The following is a 21,958-nucleotide window of genomic DNA, read 5'->3' on the forward strand; positions in this document are numbered from 1 at the left end:
GTCTAATTGGGCCTGTCATGTAATCTGGACTAGGGTTTCATTCTGTTGCTCCCCTTTGGTCTGTGATTTTTAAGTAGCCAAACCTTGGAAACATCAGTGAAGTCTGAGATCTCTGGGCATAGAAAGAATCAAGTATGCGCAAGAGTGTTTTTTCCTCATCTGCCTGTGAGTTGGGGAACAGGTGGGGTTTTGCTGGAATGTGAAGCTTCGTTTTGCTCCAGTTTTTTGTTTTGCTCTAGTTCAGGACGGGTTTCTTCTCTGTTGAAGTGTATTTGGGGATTTAGTGTCAGAATTATAATCCAGTGTGTTTGTTGTTGTTTTAATGTTGGTTGCTTCCTTGTAAGTTGAGGAGTGGTTTAAATTCAGTCATCCACCAGTTTTTTTTGTTTGTTTGTTTTGTTTTTTGCGGTGCTGGGGATTGAACTCAGGGCCTTGTGCTTGCAAGACGAGCACTCTACCCACTGAGCTATCTCCCCAGCCCAGAAAGTCTTGATTTAAGAAAAAGAGGTTCTCATACTAAACCTTTGCTCTAGATGTAGAATATGTATCTCCTACCCTCTCAGATGTAGAAAAATAATCGCAGATGTTTTTCCAGAGTCACAAATTAAGTAAATAGTTGACCTAGAAATGAGGTTTGGTTCCTTAAAAATATTAGCTTACAAAAGTGTGAATTATCTGTCTCCTATTTTCCAGTATTACCCGGTGGCTGGGTGAGACATGATTTAGATGGCCACAGCATCCTACCCCGGGTCACTCAGGAAGGGCCTGCACAAGGGTGTAAACCTGAGGACTTAGGCTAGAGGATTTCTTAATCTCTGCTTCCTGAAGAGTGAAATTTCTGGATCAGACCCTCTTTTTAATGGCTAATTGGAAGTCCTGGTATTTTCTTATGGTCCTGGGCCTGTGCAAAGATCCTGGAAATTTAGGAACATAAGATTCTGTTTTAACCCGAACATTGTTGTAGGCTCAGTCATGTTTGGCCCTCTTGCCTTCCATACAGTTCTGTTGTATTCTTGTGATCACAGGTGACTCTCACAAACCAAGATCTATGAAAGCCAGCCAAGAAGGAAATCATGCACAGCCTTGTTCTCATTATTCTTTTCTACATCCTGGCCAAGAATGTGGAGCAATTATACATAATGCTAGAATAACTAAAGGAAGACAAATTTACTTTGACATGGTTTAACTTGCTTGGTAATAAGTTCTTGAGTATATATTCACATAATCCAGATAAATAAACATAGAAAAGGAAAAATCTTGCTTTCAAGTTCTTAAGGGCCCCAACAGTAAGTGATGAAATCTTGGCCTGTTACACTTTATTATTTTACTTCTCCATGAGAATTGTAGCTCAGTAAGAGGTCATTAAAACCAAAATAATTATTGCCTTCCCCTGGTCAGGAAAGACATGGCCTGTAAAAGTATGAAAGAAGGGGAATTCCAGAGGTGCTTTGCATCCAGTGGAATAAACAGCAAAAGGAGCGTGTTCCTGTGACGGGTGATGTCCTTGGAATGCGATGGGCTCCCCAGATGTCAGAAGCACCAAGGACATAAACAGAGTCTGTGATACCTGGCATCAAGTATGAATGGTGATTAGAGTTTGCTTTTGAAAACTCTTCTCAGTTGGCATTCTGGATCTGTTTTAACAGGTTTTTGTTTGTTTGTTTGTTTTGGTACTGGGGATTGAACCCAGGTCCTCATGTGCTAGGCAGGCACCCTACCACTGAGCTACTTCAGCCCTGGTGTCCTGGATATGAACAGGTTACATGTTTCTTTTCATGTTCATCTGTGACAGTTTCCCTTTTCTCCAAAGAACCTTTCACCATCTCTGTTATAGCCAGGTGTCATAGGTTGTGACTAAAAAAATGATATTGGCCTTTGCAGAACTGATTGTCTGCAAAGTCCTTGATTATCAGAATTAATCTTTTGCCCTTCTCTCCAGGGATGATGATATTGAAGTCATTGTGGATGAGACCTCAGAGCACACAGAGGAGACCTCTCCTGTGCGAGCTATCAGCAGAGCAGCCACGTGAGTAGATGGGTGGACAGGGGACGAACAGCAGTTTGATAGCATATTTGTGGACATAGCAAGAACAAAATCTGCCCATGCCTCCAACCCCTTCACGGAATAGCTAGCTAGCATCTGATACTCCCACCATGGAGATACCCAGTCTGTCTTGTTATCTCCACCTGATGGGAAAGGGAGGGAAGCAGAGCACAGGGTGTCTCCTAAAAGATTGCCAGTTAAACCTTAAGCAGAATGACCAGACCCCAGGGCTCGAGGGGTTTTTTTTCTGTTTGCTAAAGCAAGACTAAAAGAGTGGGGATCGGTTATTAACACCCTGAAATTGTTAGGTCAGTTATATTTAAGTCCTTGTCTAGGTTTCGTTTCCAGGCAAATTAGTTTAATATTAGGGAACCTTGTTTCTCTTCAAACTGCAAGGCTGGGTTTTCCCTTCTACCTTCCCATTATTTCCTGGTGGTTCAAATACTGTGTGTTTTTCTTGGCTGGATTTGGGACCTGAGTGGGAAAAATGCTCCTAGGTACTTGTTTTATGGGCTGTTTTGATTGATTATATGGGTGAAATGTTTCTAAGGTTTAAACCTATCCTCCCCTCCTCTTTAGTAAGCGACTCTCGCAGCCTGCTGGAGGCCTTCTGGATTCTATCACTAATATCTTTGGGTAGGTTAGAAGACCTTCACCTTTCCTTTTTTAAATGTGTGTAAATATACCTAAGCATATGTACATGATTTATTATTTTTTAATTGTACCAGAATTTCAGTGGTGCAGCAAATACAGATGCCTTAATTTTGGCCATTCATGTAGCTTCTTCCTTTTTTCCTCAACTTTCTTTCTCTTAATCTCGCTTTGTGCTGATCTTTGGCCTTTCCCTTTAGTCTGTCCGAGTCTCCCCTTTTGGGACATCATTCTTCTTCTGATGCTGCCAGGTGAAAATATTACCCTCTTAGCCAAGCATGTGAGTGTGGGTCATTGATAGTCACGCTGATCATGCTGCACTGCCCGCAATCATCAGACGTCCACATGCTAACCACAGAGCGCTTTGCATGCTCCCAGGGATGAATGCTGGAAGCCCCCCGAATCTGGGCAGTCAAGTGGAGCTCCTTGTATAGTCACACGCTCTTGGCCTCTTTCTTTTGGCATGCATTCAACTCCACCTTGACCACAGTGTATGCTGGGGGTGATTGTAACTAGGCATGGAAATCATCTTAAAATAGTGTTACAGAAACACCAAAGAGCTACCTCTGAACTGTTATTAAGTTGGAAAAAGTTCCCTAGCAGTTAGCGGGGTAAGTGATCTTACAGGATTGTGTTTTAGTGTTGTTTGGAGTCCTTAAGTTAGAATGCAGTACAGTGAGGGATGTGTCAAAACTCTGCTTTGTCCTCTGAGTGAGGGTGCTTTTTATGGTTTGAAGGGTCTGGAAGGAAAAAGCTGTTGACACAGACTGTCTGCTTAAATAAGATCATCTCTAAGGCCTTTCTGACAGCTTGAAGAGCAGTGATCCTGTGCGGTCTCATCTAATATTTACCTTTGTGTTATTCTTTAGGAGACGCTCTGTCTCTTCCTTCCCAGTCCCCCAGGATAATGTGGATACTCATCCTGGTTCTGGTAAAGATGTGAGGGTACCAACTACTGCCTTATGTGTCTTTGTAAGTATGCTTTGTCCTTGCACCCTTCCATGCTTGGTATGTTAAGAGGACCTGATCACTAAAGGGTCGTTTTCATAACTGCAAGTGAACTTTCCATCGACTTATATCAAGCTCATATACCTGTTGGCTCTGTCCTCTGTGTGGGATTCATATATTTTGCTTAGTTTCAGAGCACAGAATTTATTACAGCTATCCTGGGTAATACCACACTGGCTGTGGGAGGAAGGATTTGATAGCGTGAGGAATGGAGCAAGAGAAAACTAATTAGGGATGGTGAGAAATCAAAGTAATTCATACAATCATAGTCACCAGATAGCTGCGATGTAGAGTGAGATTCTAGATAGTGGTCTGTTTTGGTAGTCTAGCAAGGAAACTCTTGGTTTCATAAACGAAATCCTTGTCTGTATGACTTCTACCACTCAGAGCCTATGATTGGTTGCAGTCTGGGCAGAAGCCACCGTGAAATCAGGATTGCCATCTGGAGTTCAGAACTGGGTCCTGGTACTAACGGATAATTTTTATCCCAGCCAGTATAAATGAACCAGCCAGGGAAATAATGTCAGGTACCTGACTGGGGCTGTGAAAGCACTGGAAACGGGGAGGGCAGCATGAAGAGCAGAGCCAGGGTTGGGTTGACACTGCTGTGGGCCTGGTAAACTGTAGGGACCAGGTATGGCCAAAAGAGGCTGCTTTCAGAACAGGGAAAGATTTGTTAGAAAAGTGGAATGGCATTTAGGTGGTGGGAACTTTCAGATCCAGGCACCCGGAGGAGCTTCCTTAGGTAATTCCGTACAGTGGGCTGCCTGGTGACAAGCTGTCTTCACTGTTGACTAGCCTGTGTTGGAGAAGTTGGGCTGGGGAAGGACTCCTTCCCATTCCTGTCCCACTCCTGTGATTCCCTAACAGGCCTGAGCATCTCACAGTGGTCGATGATGATTGGTAAAAGGTCTGATTGCACTGAATGTCACAGTCCCTTCCTTGCCCTCACTCCCAGCAGCCCCTTTTTACCCCCAGCACAATAAGTCATGTGTGTGGGATGGTGGAGCTGCTGATAACCAGGGATTTTGTCAGTGTGTGTTTCGGAGAGTGAAAGATTCACGGCTGACGAGTATCCAACAGAACGTGTTACTCAGGAGCTTGATGAGTGGCAGGCAGGGTGTGACAGTGCATGATCTCAAGTTTTCAATCTGAGACCTCGGGGAAAAAATTTTATTTTGGAAAGGGAAAAAAGTCAGTTCCCATCATGAAGATTTTCATCAGTGGAACATGAGGAAAAGTGGGAAATCAAATCATCAAAGGTGCTTGTTTCCCAGTTAGTGCAGATGCTGCCACTGGTAGCTCTCTGCCCACACTTCGCTGGACTTAAAGCAAATCACAGATGATCTACTTCACCCAGAAATATTCCTGTATCCACTGTCCTATTAAGAGAGTGAATTATAGTGGTGCCTACTGTTCCCTCTGCCCCTTTTGGGGTGGATTGCTTTCTGCCTGGGTCGCGTTCTTATCCTGAACATGTGTGCCATCTTTTGAACTTAACGTTTCTGTGTTTATGCCAGTCTCACATTTCCATAAGGAATTTTTTTTTTTTTTGCAGATGAACAAAAAGAGGCTTCGAAAAGTTAAGAAACTTGGCAGGGGTCACACTGCTGATGCATGCTAGTTCCATAATGTTTAAGAAAGAACTACATAGAATCCCATTATAACACTAATGGACATTTAGCAATAGGACTATTATGTGATTATAGTAGGACTTAATCAGGAAAGCTTTCTTACCCTGGTGTGGTGATGTAAACCTGTAATCCAAGCTGCTGATGAGGCTGAGGCAGAATGATCACAAGTTCAAGGCCAGCTGTGGTGACGTAGTGAGACCTTGTCTCAAGATTGGGCTGAGGGTTGGTGGTGGAGTTGTAGTCCAGTTGTAGAACACTTGCCTAGAATGTATGAGGCCCTGGGTTCAAACCTTAATACCAAAAAATAATGAAAAGAAAGGTTTATTTATGAGAGGCCATATGCTACAACTATTCAGATACATAGTATTTAACATCAATAAGTTAGTAATAGGCGTAGATAAAATATATAGACCAAAAGAACCATTTGGTTCTAGACTTGCTTTTAAGCTAATAAGATAAATACAGGTCAAAGTGTCATTATTCTTAGACACTTCTAAGTCATTATTTGTCTGAGACATTCTTCAAAGACAAAAAAAAAAAAAAAAGATTAATGCAAAGACAAACTTAAGGCAGATTATCTACTAATTTTACTTTTTGAGGTTGTAATACAACTAAATAAATGCAGCTGTAACTCTTAAGAATAAAATGCTACTAGAGGGGCTGGGGATATAGCTCATTTGGTAGAGTGCTTGCCCAGCATGTACAAGACCCTGAGTTCAAGCCCCAGCACCACCAAAAAATAAAATAATTGCTACTTGAACCTTAGAAGACCTTTGACCAACACTCCACTTCAGATTATGGTTGGCTCCACCTCTATTTAAGGATGTGTTTTGCCTTGAGTTAGACAATGAGTGTGCATATGTATTTTGGGCTCAGGGATAGTACTGATGGAGCTTGAAACGTGGTGTTTGTTTCACAGGACGCACACGATGGGGAAGTTAATGCTGTGCAGTTCAGTCCAGGTTCTCGGTTACTGGCCACAGGAGGCATGGACCGCAGGGTTAAGTTATGGGAAGCATTTGGAGGTAAGAGCTATGTTAATAGAATGTGGTTGCCCTAGCTCTCAGACATGCTGAATTATCTTTTTTTTTTTTTCCTTTTTTTTTTTAATTATATTTTGCTGGGTGCCATGCACACGCCTGTAATACCAGTGGCTTGGGAGGCTGAGGCAGGAGGATCTTGAGTTCAAAGCCAGATTCAGCAATGGCAAGGCACTAAGCTACTCAGTGAGACCCTGTCTCTAAATAAAATACAAAATAGGGCTGGGGATGTGGCTCAGTTGTTTAGCATCCCTGGGTTCAGTCCCTGGTATCCCTACCCCCACCCCCCAAAAAATACAAACATTTTATATAAGGAATCATCTGCCCAAAGCATTTTTACCATTTCATTTTCTCTTTATATCTGAGTATGTTTGCTCTTATTTCCCAAACAATGACTAGAAAATACTGTTGTTATGAATATGTTTAGGTTAGTAATTGCTCCATAATTTTTTCACACAGTCATCAGAACTTCTTGAAAAACAGTACCAATTTCAGAAAGAAAATAAATCTTTAAATAATGGAAGTGACCTAAATAAAAACAAGCTATATCTAAGCTGGAGAAAAGGAAAAAGAGGAGTATTACCAGGAAAAGATGTTGAACCAAGTGGTATTTCATGAAAATATCTCTTTGAATTCTAAGGGTAGATGTCCAGTTTTGACATTTTTGAGATTCAGTTACATGTGCATATATTGTCACTGAACTAAATGGTAAGCGCTAAGGCTGAAGATTTTTATTGGAACTGGAATCACTTTGTCAGGTTTCTGTGATAGTAGCATACATTTTCTCTGACCCCAACAAATAGCTCCAAAGTGCCTTTGTCCTTATTAATTCCTGTGATCCTTACAATAGCTCCATGTGGTTAGAAAGGTAGTTATTACCCCTGTTTAACAAATGAAGACAGTAAAACTCAAGAGATGCAACATGGTTTATGCATTTGATTTACACAGTTAACAAATTACATGGCAAATGAGTAGTGGAGCCAGGACTAATCAAAGTCCTATAACTTGAAATCCTTTCTCTTTTCCTTGCCACTCCCCAAGCCCTGAACTGGGGATTGAACCCAGGAGTGCTTTTCTGCTGGTGTACATTCCCAACACTTTGAGACAGGGTCTCAGCAAATTGCTGAGGCTGCCCTCAAACTTGCGATCCTCCTGCCTCAGCCTTCCAGGTGACTGAGGTTACAGGTTACCATGCGTGGCTGAAATCCCATATTCTTAATAATAGTGTTTTCTGTGCTATGAAGCAATAGAAAAGGCATATGGATTACCACTTCTGATGTTTATTAGAGCAATAGCAGTCTGCCCTTTAGTTAAGATAGATTTGTTGGTGAGCACTGTACCTCTCTTCTCTAGCCTTTGATTTGCCAGAAAGTGACTGGTTAAAAAACCGTCTGTGACAGCCGGTTGAAGCACATGGAGATTTTTTGTTTTGCCCAGAAACATTATTAAAGTGGATGCTAATGGCCAAAACTGTTATAAATAATAATGAACCCCTATCATAAGAAAAGAAATCTTAGGGAATTTGGTTTATAAAATTTTAAGCAGAGCTGGGGGTGTGGCTCAGTGGTAGAGCACTTGCCTAGCATGCAAGTCCAGGTTTGATCCCCAGCACCACAAAAATAAGTAACAGTTGAACAGCTAGTCTGTTTCCATTATGCTCTTGCAGTTGGTTAGAAATAGTACTGCCCAGTCAATGAAAGCACCTCTGAGAAGATTAGCGGGTGAGTGCAGGGCTGCAGAGGAGTACCACAGCCCTGCTGCAGGGCGGGACTCCTTGGCTCCTAGTTGGTTTGCCAGTGTCACAGGCACATGCAAAGAAATGTTGAGGCCAAATCCCTGAAACTTCAAACCAAGCTTCTTTGGCTTTCTATTGACAAGTCAGTTAACCAAAATTTGTAAAATTTATTTTCAGACCTTAATGAAAATTATCATACCATAGATTCAGAAATTTTCTGATCAAAATTTCTACAAAAGTATTTGGCATGAATACTGATCAAACCCAAAGACTAAAAGTATGTGAATTAGAAATTTTTACTGAGAAGTCATGGACCTAAATAAACTCAGTCTCTAGTTTAATTGATGTTTTATAAAATACACTTTGCAAAGGGAATTAATAATTCAAAATGTCTCAGAATATTTAATAATATGCTAGAATCCATACCCATTTGAATGTTCATTGTTTTAGAGGCTAATAGTATATTTTGTCACTTACGTTCTGTTCTGTTTTATTCTGTAAAGGTGCAGGAAAGTTCCTATTTTGACATCATAATTGGCTATCATTGTATTTCAGTGCCCATCAAACTCATTTATCAACTTTAATTTCCTGTCTTTTCTAAATCTTTTCATACAGATAAATGTGAGTTCAAAGGCTCCCTATCTGGTAGTAATGCTGGAATTACAAGTATTGAATTTGATAGTGCTGTAAGTATCTAGTATCTGTGATTTTGGAGATTTTTGAAAACTTAGACCTCTGATTCTTAAGTAGTAACTGGTTTCTCTGCCATTCTTCACATCTTAAGTCAAATCTGTGTTAGAGAAATAGAACTAACTGGTTTATCAACTCTGATAAACCCTTCCCTTGAGTTTTGTTTTGTATACCAGCCTTGTTACTTGGTACCTCCTGCCCCTGGTACTGGGGATTGAGCCTGGGGTGCTTTCCCACCAAGCTACATCCCCAGCCACTTTTTTGAGACAGGGTCTTACTAAATTACCCAACCTAGTCTTGAACTTGGGATCCCCCAACCTCAGCTTCCCATACAACTGGGAATACAGGCGTGTGCCATTGTACCCAGCTTACTCAGTACTTTTAATCCTATTTCATTGCATATTGTGTGTGTTTAGATCCTGTGCTGTAGGGGCACAGTGTGGTCCCACTCCTCAGTGAATTGCCATTTAAATGAAAATGGTTTAAAAGCATTAAACTGCAAGTTGTTGAAATGCTGTTGGTTCCTGGGTGAGGGTTAGGGAACAAAACAGGCCCTCTGGGCACAACTCCAGGTAATCACAAAGGTTAGATGTAAAAGGCCCAGCGCTGAAACTGCAGGGAGAGGAAGCAGAGAGAAGAGTGGAGGCAGGACTGGTGTGCAGTGGCTAGGTGAGGCGACAGTGTCCCCTCTGCTCAAGAGTCCTATTGCTGTCATCTTCGGGTAACCTTTTCACATCCCTACTTGGGTGACGGTCCTCTGGGACCTGGCTCATCCTGTGCAAAACCCATGCTGAAGAGAGCGCTGTCTACTGCTGCTTTGACCAAGCTAAGAACTCCCTTCCAAAGGATGTCTTTGTGCCCCTAACACAAACTGTTTGCTTCTTAACTCAGTAAGTCCCAAGTTATTATGAATATGTTAACAGAAAGACATGGGTGCATTTATAAGATAGATGAACTTATTTGTATGTATTATTACATTAATGAATATTAAAGGACATTATTGTTCCTCTTATGTAATCATATTACCCATTATACAAGTTTTTATAGGTGCTTCACATCTTAGTGGACAAAATGGGTTAATAACCACTCCTCGAGTTAATTGGGGAATGATAAACAAATAAGACTGGAAAGTTAGATGTGGATCAGAGTCTATCTTGTGTTGAAGGGTTGAGACTTCAGTGAAGCCATGTGGAGGATTAAGAGGGTGCTTTGGTTTTAGGAAGCAGACTCAGGGTTTTGCATATGTTTGGCAAGTGCTCTACTGCTGAGGTTTGTCCCCTGGAGAGATTTTTAGAAATGGGTATGGCATTAAATTCTGGAATAGTTGACATTGAAGACTAGATTGGGAGGGCAGGTCTTCAGTGGCTAGTGCTGGTTGCATGGAAAGTGGGTGGTCTTGGAGGAGGGGTAGTGGGGAGTTGAGGCCAGGGAAGAGTACATGCTTCTGGGCTTTCTGCTTGGGCTGTATGGAGAATTTGTATTTGCTGTTAGGGTTGGTGATGAGGGGGAAGGTGAGCATGGGAGATGGAGTTCCATTTAGCTTGAGAAATCGTGACATTCCAGTGAAAGTGAGTGATTTCAGGAGGAAAGCTGAACCTGAAGGAGATCTGTGGGTTGACAACATGCTGGTGGTAATGGTCTTCGGATCAGGTGTGTGATTTTAGCCATCTGAACCTTTTTGTACTTGATTATTCGGAAACTTGTATCACATGAACTGAATTTCTCTATTTTAACTAAAAGTTGTTTTTCTTTTCATTTATTCCTCTAGGGGGCTTACCTGTTAGCAGCTTCAAATGATTTTGCAAGCCGAATCTGGACTGTGGATGATTATCGATTACGGGTAAGACCAAGTTAAGACAGGTACAACCTACAAACCATGTGGTTGTCAGGGCACAAAATACAGGAAAATGGCAAATGAATAACTAGGGGACTTGTGTGTGCTTCCCTGGAAATTATACTTGATGGACACTTTTCTCCTGGGGGAAATTTGAGTTTCTGTTTATTCCCTTATTTTGTCCAAGATTCAGTTTTAACATGTTTGCAATAGGACCCTCGCATTTTCATGAAACGCTTGAGGATACTCCTGTCCATAAGGACTAGGTACTTTTGGTGTAGATACCAATTTTAGTTTAGCTTCACAGATTTTAGTAGCAGAATGTGAATTGTGATAACCAACTAGAGTAAGCTGGAAAGTAAAGGACAAATGGGTGTGTTTATGATAGAGGTGCACAGCTCCTGATGCTAGGCAGTTGGAGACAGGTGTAGAAGGTAGAGTGGCAGGCTCCGATGTTGAGGCAGTCTGCATTTGAGCCTAACTTGGCATCGAAGCCAAAGATCTAAACTTGATGGTTATAAGTTTGACACAAGCTGTTTTTGTGTCATCCATCACAAAAAAAGTGGCATGATGTTAAGATGAACTTCTTGAATCCACTGTGAGGTGGAGAGCTATGTTAGAATGGTCTGTTAAGAGAGGGTTCTGGTGTTCTGATTGGAAGGTGAAGGGGTGAAGCTAGGTAAACCTTTAGAAAAAGAGTTAACTTATTTCTGTCTTCTTGAAAGCTGTGTGCAAAGTGAGCAGTATTAGGTGTAGCCAGTACCTGAAAGGTTGCAATTCTTGATTGTCAGTTGAAATAAGATCCTCCCCAGAAATGCAGAACAGAGCCCTAAAGGTGATAAAGGTGCATGCTTTGAAAGCTGGAGACTGCTTTGTGTTCTTTTTCTGGATGGAGGTAGAGGAGGAATTTTAGTCTCAAATAACCTACAAAGGTGAAGGGGTGGTCTAAAGTCACACAGTTAGTAAGTAATAAGGTTAGCATTTTAACTGAGGCCTGTGCCCTTTCCTACATTCAGCTGGATTATTCAAGACTGAGGTGGAACAAGACTGACTCATCATTAAAGAGGTACCAATAACCTTCCTTGACGTTACACCCTGGGAGAAGAGGGAGCCTTTGAGATTAAGCCATTAGTGCAGGGTGGGATTTTTCATTCCTAAGAGAAGTTCTGTACAGGTAGACATCAGGCTTTGGGCATGAAATAACAAGAAGGAGACTTAGGAAGGTAGACCTAAATGACAAAGGTCAGAGCATTGGGAGACTTTGTCCAAGTGAGCAAGTTTGAAAGGTGGACCCAGTCCTCCTTGGAGATGGTACCCACAGGATGCTTGAGGGCAACCCATATCTTCCCAGGCCACTGTTGATGGTGTCATGTCAGAACTGTACTCTCCTTCCTAGACCAGTTGGTGCTGAGGGCCTCTGACCTGCTTGCATTAGAGTCCCGTCCCTAGGTAAGCATGTGCAGATCTGGAAGCCTTTTTCAGTGGGTTCTCTACCCAGAGAATACTCAGGAAACTCTTACTGGGTTCAGGAAATAAAATAGGCTCCCGGTTGTAGGAAGCTGTGGCATCCATTTACACGCTGGTTAACAGACAGCATTGACTTAAATGAGCTGTCCATTCCTTGTTCTGAAACCTATGAACCTTATCCAAGCCCTGATTGGTATCTCTTTAACTTTTATGTTAAGGTTACAGTGTCAGAAATGACCAGAAACTGAGAAGCAGCTGGTTGAGTGCTTTAAAATCCATCTTGTAAATGTATCCAGGAAATAGCACAGCATTGAATGGAGTCCTCTGTAATGCCTTCCTAAAAAATCTAAAGTTGCACTGGACTCAAGTGGTGCAGAACTTTAATCCCAGTAACTTGGGAGCTGAGGCAGGAGGATCAAAAGTTCAAGGCCAGCCTCAGGGTGTATCAAAATTCAAAGTTACTGCACAACTGCCTGGCTACTCTAAGATTTGTCTTGGAGCTAACTGTGTTGAATAACCCAGCTGCTCACTTCTGTAACCAGTGTGGAAATGGCCACACTAAGGCTAAGGTTTGGCTCCTAAGTATTTCAGAAACCTCAGCAAGTTCTTTTTTTTTTCCCCCAGTGCCAAGGATTGAACACAGGGGTGGTTAATCGCTGAGCCACATTCCCAGCCCTTTTTTATTTTTTATTTTGAGACAGGATCTCACTGAGTTGCTGAGACTGCCTCAAACTTGCAATCCTGCCTCAGCCTCCCAAGTCACTGGGATTTCAGATTTGCACCACCGCCCCCAGCTTTTTTAGCAAGTTCTGCATTCTTCTGGGATCCATTGTTCTCTGTGCTTGTTAACTTAGCTGTGTGATGAAGGCATTACTTGAATGGGCAGTTTTGTGTTTAGGAGTAGTGGTTTGCACACAAGATCTGCTTTGAGGTCCAGAGAGAGCTTATGCAGAGCCATTAGGGAAAAGACATCTTTGAATCTCCCCATTTCGAGGCCCTGCCTGTTGCACTGCCCATCTGTTGCTGATAACTGTTTAAGAGTAAAAGATGGGGGACTGGGGCTGCAGCTCATGGTAGGGCACTTGTAGCTCTTGTGAGAAATAGTCGATGCCATAAAGTTAGAGGAGGAATGGGCAAGTTTTTAGGAAGAGTGTAATTGTGGGACGAGGGCTGTGGCTCAGTGGTAAAACGCTTGCCCTGCACGTGTGAGGCCCTGGGTTCAATCCTTAGCACCACATAAAAAATAAAGGTATTGTGTCCATCTACAACTAAAAAAAAATTTTAAGTATAATTGTGAAAAGACACATGTGCATTTGGAGCATGCAAAAATGAATATTCACATAGCCCATTGGTGAGCAATGACCTTTTCATTCTTGTGTTTGTGAAATGTGGTATTACTCTTAAGAATACATGTACACAACTTTGAATTGTGAATGAAATAGAATTTTAATTTGCATTGCACAAGAAATGCGCCCATTTGCTGGGGTTGTAGCTCAGTGGTAGAGCTCTTGCTTTGCACACGTGAGGCACTGGGTTCCATCCTCAGCACCACATAAAAATAAAGAAAGAAAGAAAAAGAAATTGTGTCCGTCTACAGCTAAAAAAAAAAGAAAAAGAAAAAACTTTAAAAGGCTGAAACTAAATTAATTTACATTTATATTAATATGAAAGAAAATAGTTGTGAGAAACACTTTAGGAGGTGGGAAAATATTGCAGAGTAGATACATTTTTTTTAAAAATGCGCCCATTTATGCTAAGTGGGGTCATTTCCTGTGTTTAATGTGCATTTTGTTGCTGGAGCTTTCTTGATCTTACCAGAAGTTTAAAGATATTAAATAGTTTGAAGAAAAATACAGTAGGATATAGAGATCACAGGTGGTGAAGAGAGGTGTAGTGCATACTGAAGGGTGTTTTTCAATATTTATTCTTCTCATCCCCATTTTAAAAATTGAAACCCTTAGCCTGGTGTGGCTGTGTAGCTGAGACCTGGCAGTAGGAATTGTCAGTGCATTGATGAACTGAAAGTGAGCCAGATGGGTGGGGGTGGGTTGTTCCTTCCTCTTTTCCTTCATTTCTGCTTGCTGGGATATGGATGTAATGGCTTACAGAGCTTTTTTTTTTTTTTTTTTTTTTTTTACTTTGAAAGAAACATCAGAAACTTCTTTGAGTTTTTGTTTATGCTGCCATTTGGGGATTTGTTGTTGTTTTTTTCCCCCTTGGAAGTGTAGGGGATCAAACCCTGGACCTCACATATGCCACGCAAACCCTCTACCACTGAGGCACATCCCAAACCAGGTGAATACCTTCTGAACCTTTGGAATTTTTCACGTATAAGAATGTGAGTCCTGCCAGGCACACACCTGTATTCCCAGTAATCCGGGAGGCTATGGCAGGAAGATCACGAGTTCAAAGTCCACCTCAGCAACAGCAAGGTGCTCAACTCAGTGAGACCCTGTCTCTAAATAAAATACAAAGTAGGGCTGGGGAGGTGGCTCAGTGGCCAAGTATCCCTAGTTCATTCTCTGGTACCAAAAGAAAAAAAAAAAAGTCCCATTGTGAAAAGAGGTCAATGATGAATAGTAAAAGGTCTGACTGCCCAGGTCACCTCCCAGCATCCTAAATGTCCCCAGCCGCCTCAATCCCATCAGGCTCCAGTGGTGCCACGATGGGCCAGAGAGCAGCTGACACACAGTGATGGCTTGAGTCTGTGTTCCCTGGTGAGCCGAGGGAAGACACGGTGGTTGCATCCAACAGCTTAGCCACGAAGGGAAAGGGGCTGATTGTTGGGAGTGCTGGTATCTGTGGCTGTGATCTGACGTTTTCAAGCTGAGACCTCTGACTGAAAACACCCCTCAGTTTTTAAGTGTGTAGAGTCCTGATGCTTCCTTTAGTAAATTAAGCCTGCAGAGACCCTGTCTATCCTCACTGCAGTATGGAACTGACTTTAAGTGGTACTGGATAAAATCCAGGCTTTTCAAATTTTTTATTTTGATATAATGGAGATTAACACAGACATTTCCGGAATGGTGTAGGCAGGTGTCTGGAGTAGAGCTGGGGGTGTGGCTGCATGGTAGAGCACTTGCCTGGCATGGGCAGGCCCTAGATTTGGTCTCCAGCACCCACCCACCTGCCCCTTTTCTTTTTTTTCCTCCACAAAGATAGGGAAGGACACAGGAAGTTTGGTGCTGGTGATGCTATGTTCTTATTTGGGAGATTTAGCCTCTTGGTCTTGATACCTGCGTTAGCTTTTTTGTTGCTACAGGAACATACCTGAAGTAAGCACCTTAAAAGGAGGAAAGACTTACTTTGGCTTATGGTTTCAGAGGTTTCAGGCTCTGGTTGCTCGGCCCCATCACCTCGGCCTGTGGTGGCACCGCATGTGGTGACAGGAATGCATGGTAGAGGAACCCATTCACCTCTTGGTGGCCAGAAAGCGTGAGTGAGGTGGGAAGAGACCGGGATCCCAGTGTCCCCTTCAGGAGCACGTCTTCAGTGACCTAGCTTTCCCCCTCTCATGCCACCTCCTGAAGTGTCCACCACTGGCAGTAGCGCCACAGGCTGCAGACCAAGTCTTTTATACATGGGCTTTGGGGAGGTGTTCCAGATCCAAGCCATAGAAAGATCCCACCTCTGGGCAACACCCAAAGACAGACTTTCAGCAAGTTTCTGCAAGCTACTCAGACCAGAAATGTTGCTGCTTCACCGAAATTGCTTCATGTGAAATATGTAGCCTTTTTGGTTGAGACTAAGTGGATGAAAATACTTCCTATCCCATGTTTCTTGCTTTCTACCTTCTTGTCGTCTCAGAGTTCCTGGTCAGATCTTGGGGTGTTTTAAGTTGGCTCTGGAGGATTGGATGCCGGTTGCTTCTCCAGCGTGGCTGGCATGGAAGTGCCCCAAGGCTCACCCTGGCTTTGTTCTCTCCTAGCACACACTCACAGGACACAGTGGGAAAGTGCTGTCTGCCAAGTTCCTGCTGGACAACGCACGAATCGTCTCAGGAAGTCATGACCGGACCCTCAAACTCTGGGATTTACGCAGCAAAGTCTGTGAGGAGATTCAGTCTCTCTGTGTATTCATGTAGACAATAGCTGTGGAGGTGGTGTTTCTGAGCTTGCATTTCATGTGGTACATTGTGAACTTCAGAGGGACATTGAGGTAGTGACAGTTGTTATTTGAGGTTTCATTTAAATTGGTATTCTGATAGTTCAGTGGGTAGAGTATGGCGGTGTTATGTGCATAGCCACGTGGGTGACTGTGCTTGGTGAATGATGTTTGATTTCCTTTCAGGCATAAAGACAGTGTTTGCAGGATCCAGTTGCAATGATATTGTCTGCACAGAGCAGTGCGTAATGAGTGGACATTTTGACAAGAAAATTCGTTTCTGGGACATTCGGTATGACACGCAAAAGCTTAGTGGGGGAGCAGATTAGCATCTGTATGCATAGAACTGTGGGAATGTGTCGTATGTGGGTTATGTTTTAAAATCTCAGGAAATGGCAGAAATGAGCTGTAGGACGCAGTATCTTACCATTATGTTCGCCTTACTCTTAGTCAGCTCTTGAGGGTAGTTGGCAGTCATTGGGCCAGACCCCTTGTAGCAGAGATTATGATACCTGCCTCTCTTAGGCAGTTTAAAATAAAACCCAGGAGACAGACACACTGCCTCTGTCCAAGGATGTTGTGATTAGTCTGGAAAAGGGAGTGGGCAGCTGAGGCAGGAGGATTACAAGTTCAAAGCCAGCCTCAGCAACTTAGCAAGACCCTGTCTTTAAATAAAATATAAAAAGGGCTGGGATGTGGCTCAGTGGTAAAGTGCCCCTGGGTTTAACCCCTGGTAAAAAAAAAAAAAAAAAAAAAAAAAAAAGTGGGCAGGAAGTTGGGAACCGACAGGGCAGGACGAGCTGGGATACACTTCCACAGGCATTAGGAGCTGTTTCCAGGCCTCTCAGTCCTTTTTTTTCCCCTAGCCTTCTTCATTTTATTCTGAGCCAGGGTCTCACTGTGTTGCCCAGTCTGGCCCCCAACTTGAAATCCTCCTGTTTCAGCCTCCCCAGTAGTTGAGATTGCAGGTATGAGACATGCATGCCTGTCTTTGTCCTGGAGCCATTGAGTGTTGAGAAAGGAAATGATTACTTCACAAGACTCTATTAGATTACTTTGGTGTCATCTGTAGAGGTCATATGGGAGTGCAGGGAAATCAAACAACTGATAAGGACCTGAATCCAAGGCATTTGAGGGCAAGAGACATAAAAGGGAATCTATCTGAGGAGAAATTTGACATTGAAACATGGAAATTTCAGAGTTAAATTGGATGTTACAAGTCTTCTAGTTCACTCCCTAATTGAACTGATAAAGACCCCAAAGAAGTAGTGTGATGTGCCTCAAGCCACAGATTTATGAAAAACTTCTTAGTTATGGTAGAAAATAATTTATTAGAAGCTTACAGAAATATCACTGTGTGGCACTTGCCTGTAATCCCTGTGACTGGGGAGGTTAAGGTAGGAGGATTTCAATTTCAAGGCCAGCCTTGGCATCTTGGTGAAACCCTGTCTCAAAAAGTAGTTTAGTGGTAAAGCACCCCTGGGTTCAGTCTCCAGTACACACAACAAAACAGTCACTGTGGAGGGGTCAGTGCCTCCTTTGGCTGTGAAAGTCACCAGCAGGGTCCTGCCGGCCAGGTGGGCTGTTCAGTGACTCGTGTAGGCTAAGACACAGAAGACAGGAGAAGCAGCTGAAGGCCCAAGCCAAACAATGTGGTAAGATGCCTGTAGACTTCCAGGCCCACTGAAGGTCTGTACCAAACTCATCCTAAAGCTGAAGTGGTCGCTGGAGTGAACTCACTGGGACCTGGGGTGCAGCTCAGTGCTAGAGCATGGACGTAGCCCGCACACGAGGCCTTAGGTTAGATCCCGAACATGAAAAAGGAAAGAAGTGATACAAATTGGAACTGGCTGAGCAGGAGTTCTGATTGGCATGAAAGTTCTTCCAGATTCAGTGTTCTAATACTCAAAACTACTAGATAAAATCAATAGAGGAGGCTCTGTTGAGGGAAAATGACAGGGTCGTCACTCTTAGCCTGGGTGCACGCTGACTGCTGTTGGAGACAGTCACATTCTTTGACTTGCAGCACTTTTTGTCTTCTGTGACAGAGCACCCTGGCTAAAATGGAGATATTCTGACCTTTCCACGTTAGTTTTCTAAGGTTTTCGTCTCCCTTAGATCAGAGAGTGTGGTTCGAGAAATGGAGCTGTTGGGGAAGATTACTGCCTTGGATCTAAACCCAGAAAGGACTGAACTCCTGAGCTGTTCCCGTGATGACCTGCTGAAAGTCATTGATCTGCGAACAAATGCCATCAAGCAGACATTCAGGTTAACAGAGTTGGGGGGTGTTTCAGGGCCCTGTCCCTGTCTACTTCTGTCCCACTGGCTGAGCTTTCAAGGTAATGGTGCTTGTTTGTTTCAGTGCGCCTGGATTCAAGTGTGGCTCTGACTGGACCAGAGTCGTCTTCAGGTTAGTAGCACTGCCCGAGCTTAGTTAATCTCAGGTTAGCACCTGGGGTTCTCCCACTGGGGAAGATAGAGCTGGACTTGTCTAGTGTCTGAACTAGAGCGTGTAGGAGGGAGCCTGAAGGTCGTACTGGGGTCATCATCACGTCTCTCTCCTCCTTATTAGTGTTTCTTTTGCTTTTGCACAAACTCAAGTGTGTTGTGCCATACACTAATGGTTGGCTAGTTGCTTTTTTCTTGGTGGGCCATCAGATTTCCCTTCCTTTGCCTACCCATTTTCCCCAGCCTCTTGGAGAGCTTTTGGCAAAAGCCAGGAAAGCCCTGGAAACCTGGGCTAGAACTGAGCTGGCCCTTGAGAAACAGCATCCCAAGGTGGTCTCCACCTTCCCTTCCTCCTGCCGTCTCCATAGACCATGCTGCTCCCTGTCGTGCATCCAGGGTCGTCACCTCTACTCTGGAGAAGCATCTCCACAGTCGATGCTTGCTTTTCCTTTTCTGCTCTCAACTGAACCATGCAGCAAGCCAGATCATTGTTGGAAACTGGCTGTTGGAGGTTGGCTTTTGACCTCCTGTGCGTTTTCTGAGTCTGATAGACAGCTAGGGACTTGGAGCCCCAAGAAGTAATGTGGCACCACTCTTCTCAGCTGGTGCAGCTGAAAGGACAGGCTAAGGCAGAGGGGACTGCATCGCTCACGAGCAGCACATCGCCTTGTGTCTGGTGTTCCGAGGAGCAGTTGCATGCTCGCCTCCTGTGAGGAATTTGCCTCTTGGGAAGATGGCCATGAGGACTCTGAGTTGGGGATGGGGAGCTGATAACTTTTGTTCTTTGTGTCCTCAGCCCCGATGGCAGTTATGTGGCAGCAGGCTCAGCTGAGGGTTCTCTCTATGTCTGGAGTGTGCTCACAGGGAAAGTGGAGAAGGTTCTTTCAAAACAGCACAGGTAAGGTGAACCTGGTCAGCACACACCCAGTCCCCCAAGGTTGAAGACAGGATCTGTGACTTCATTCCAGGGGCCTTGTCCTTTTCTGACTTGGACCTCAGAGGCCGGGGCTGTTGGCCATAGTCGTCAGTACAGCAGATGGAAGTTACTCCAGATGCTCAAGAAGAGCCATTAAATGGTGGCTGTTAGGAAGAGTCAGGGGAACCTTCCTGTCCCCTTCTTCCACTTCTCTGTTCTCCCTTCTCTGTCCCTTTTGTTTCTGCCTTTTGTTCTTAAATTGCCTTGTTCCCAAACACTTATTTCCATGTACCCTTTTATCTTTACTTTACAGACAGTGCCCACATCCTCTTTTTCTTAGCTTTGTCCGTCCACCCAAGCCCACTTGCTAATTAGAATGGAGACACCACCGCCCCCACCCCCCGCCAGGTATGGCGGCCCCTTTTCCTCCTACTGCTCCTCATTCTATTAATCTTTCAGAAAGATATTTCCTGCCACTGTGGTGGCACAAAGTGGTAATCTCAGCAACTTAGCAGGACCCTGTCTCAAAAGATAAAAGGCCTAGCCATGTAGCTCAGCAGTGAAGTATCTTTGAGTTTAATCCCCAGTACCAAAAAGGAAAAAGAAAAGACAGACCCCAGCTTCCTCCAGAACCAGCTGTCCCCTCAGCTGTCCTTGGCTGTGCACGTCTGCCTGCCCTTCCTTGGTTCACTCACAGCTGCTCCCTTCAGCCAGATCATGAGGCCCGACTGGTCAGGGGGCCACACTCCTTTATTCCAGTGCTGTTCCTACGGTGCAGGGAGGCTTTCTCTGGCCACCTTTTGCTGTTAACGAGCCCCTGCCCGGGTGGGCACAGCCGGACTCCGAGTTGTGGGCTGCTTGTGGCTGACTGCAGTCTTGACCCCGGTGCTCTCCTGGTCTCTTCCCTGAAGCTCCTCCATCAACGCCGTGGCGTGGTCTCCCTCCGGAGTGCATGTTGTCAGTGTGGACAAAAGCAGCAAAGCTGTGCTGTGGGCACAGCCTTGATGGCCTTTAGGAGCAGCGCAGGGACTCGCACACCCTGTCCTGTGGGCACAGGTTCTTACAGAGAAGAGCTCAAGCCAAGCGACACAGCAGCCTGCCTTCAGACTGGAATCCTGAGTTTTGACTAAGCTGTAGGTGGCCTGGAAGAACCAACACAGAAACAGCCTGACCCTGCAAGTCACCTGGCCAAGCTTCAGTCTCTTGCCTCAGTTTGGGTGGGAAACACTACTCGCTCTGATCTTCCATACCTCATTGGGGAGCACAGATCCCCACTGGGTCTCCTCACTGGATGACAGTGCCAATGACACCCCACATGTCCGGGTTGGTTCCCAGCTCTGCTCTCCCTCCTTCCAGAGTTGGTTCTGCCTGCACAGCCCCTTGCTTGGAGGTCCTTTCCCAGTGGACTTGCTCTAAGCATTGGATTAGAGGAAACCCCAAACACAGGGCCAGGTTGTCACGGGGCTCTTGTGATCTTGTCTTAGTACTGCTGAAACTTGAGGTCTCTTGACTGGTCTTCAGAACTCTGACTCCCTTTCCCTCAGTTCTCCTACATATCTACTTCTTGGTCAAGAAATGAATATCAGTTTGGTTAAAAATCTTTGAGAGAGGGAAGGACATGTGCCGGCCTTTTCCAGTGTGGTGGGTTTGTGGCAGAGTTGAAGAATGTGCTCCTGCATCACTCTGCAAATGCCCAGAAAGTGGGTGCTTGTCACATTCATACTTATGACAAAGGATTTGGGGCCTCCGATGTATTTGCTCCAGAGCTGCTGCTGGTGGTTCCAGCCACTGCCCCTCTGCCGGTCCTGCACGCACTGACCTCAGAGCTCAGTGCGGGAAGCCCCGTCCAGGGAGCACGGCAGTGTCGTGTTCCCCTCTCGGGCTGTGGTGAAGGCTGGGGAAACACTTATCCTTACCATTTTACCTGTGTAAGATTTTAGTTCTGTCTGGGTGTCCAGAACACCATGTTTTTATCACATTTTAATTTGCACTTTATAATTTTTTTTCGTCCACACTTGTTCTCTGGACAGTTAGGGACACGAGTGCCAGAGCAGGAGGAAGGAATGTGGCGTCTCTGCTCTGACAGGGACGTCGTCCCCATTCTTTGTCTTTTCCCTGCTTGCAGCTTCCTTTTCAGTTTGCCATTCAGAGAACTTGTATTGAGGGGAGTGGAAATTCACAGCCAGGGCACATCTTTTATTTATTTAATTATGTATGTGGCCCAACAACTTGATTGTAAATAAAAAAAATTCTGTTATATACTTTTCAAACTGACTTGTTTTTTCAGTGTTCTTTGTGAATAATGAATAGTACTTTCCCAGGGTGTTTTCTTGTTCGTCACATCACCCCATACCACAGAGTGTCACTCCACATAAAGCGACAGTGTT

At 44.2% G+C, this 21,958-nt stretch overlaps 1 protein-coding gene across 4 annotated transcripts in view; it reads left to right on the plus strand.

The window, feature by feature from the left end:
- ATG16L1 (autophagy related 16 like 1) overlaps nt 1–21,841 on the plus strand; it is a 36,948-nt gene extending 15,107 nt beyond the window's left edge. For 2 of the 4 annotated variants that reach the window (XM_079131289.1, XM_079131292.1), the window contains 13 exons: nt 1,940–2,026; nt 2,624–2,680; nt 2,896–2,946; nt 3,565–3,667; nt 6,257–6,362; nt 8,728–8,798; nt 10,571–10,642; nt 16,032–16,152; nt 16,394–16,499; nt 18,326–18,475; nt 18,570–18,617; nt 19,452–19,553; nt 20,483–21,841. In XM_079131289.1, coding sequence (XP_078987415.1) covers nt 1,940–2,026; nt 2,624–2,680; nt 2,896–2,946; nt 3,565–3,667; nt 6,257–6,362; nt 8,728–8,798; nt 10,571–10,642; nt 16,032–16,152; nt 16,394–16,499; nt 18,326–18,475; nt 18,570–18,617; nt 19,452–19,553; nt 20,483–20,576 — 1,168 coding nt within the window. In that variant the 3' untranslated portion in view covers nt 20,577–21,841. The remainder of the gene's footprint in view (nt 1–1,939; nt 2,027–2,623; nt 2,681–2,895; nt 2,947–3,564; nt 3,668–6,256; nt 6,363–8,727; nt 8,799–10,570; nt 10,643–16,031; nt 16,153–16,393; nt 16,500–18,325; nt 18,476–18,569; nt 18,618–19,451; nt 19,554–20,482) is intronic. The other 2 variants (XM_079131290.1, XM_079131291.1) reach the window with 2 other exon arrangements.
- The last annotated feature ends 117 nt before the right edge of the window (nt 21,842–21,958 follow it).

This window comes from Sciurus vulgaris, assembly GCF_902686455.1.
Source record: "Sciurus vulgaris genome assembly, chromosome: 3".
NCBI lineage: Eukaryota > Metazoa > Chordata > Mammalia > Rodentia > Sciuridae > Sciurus > Sciurus vulgaris.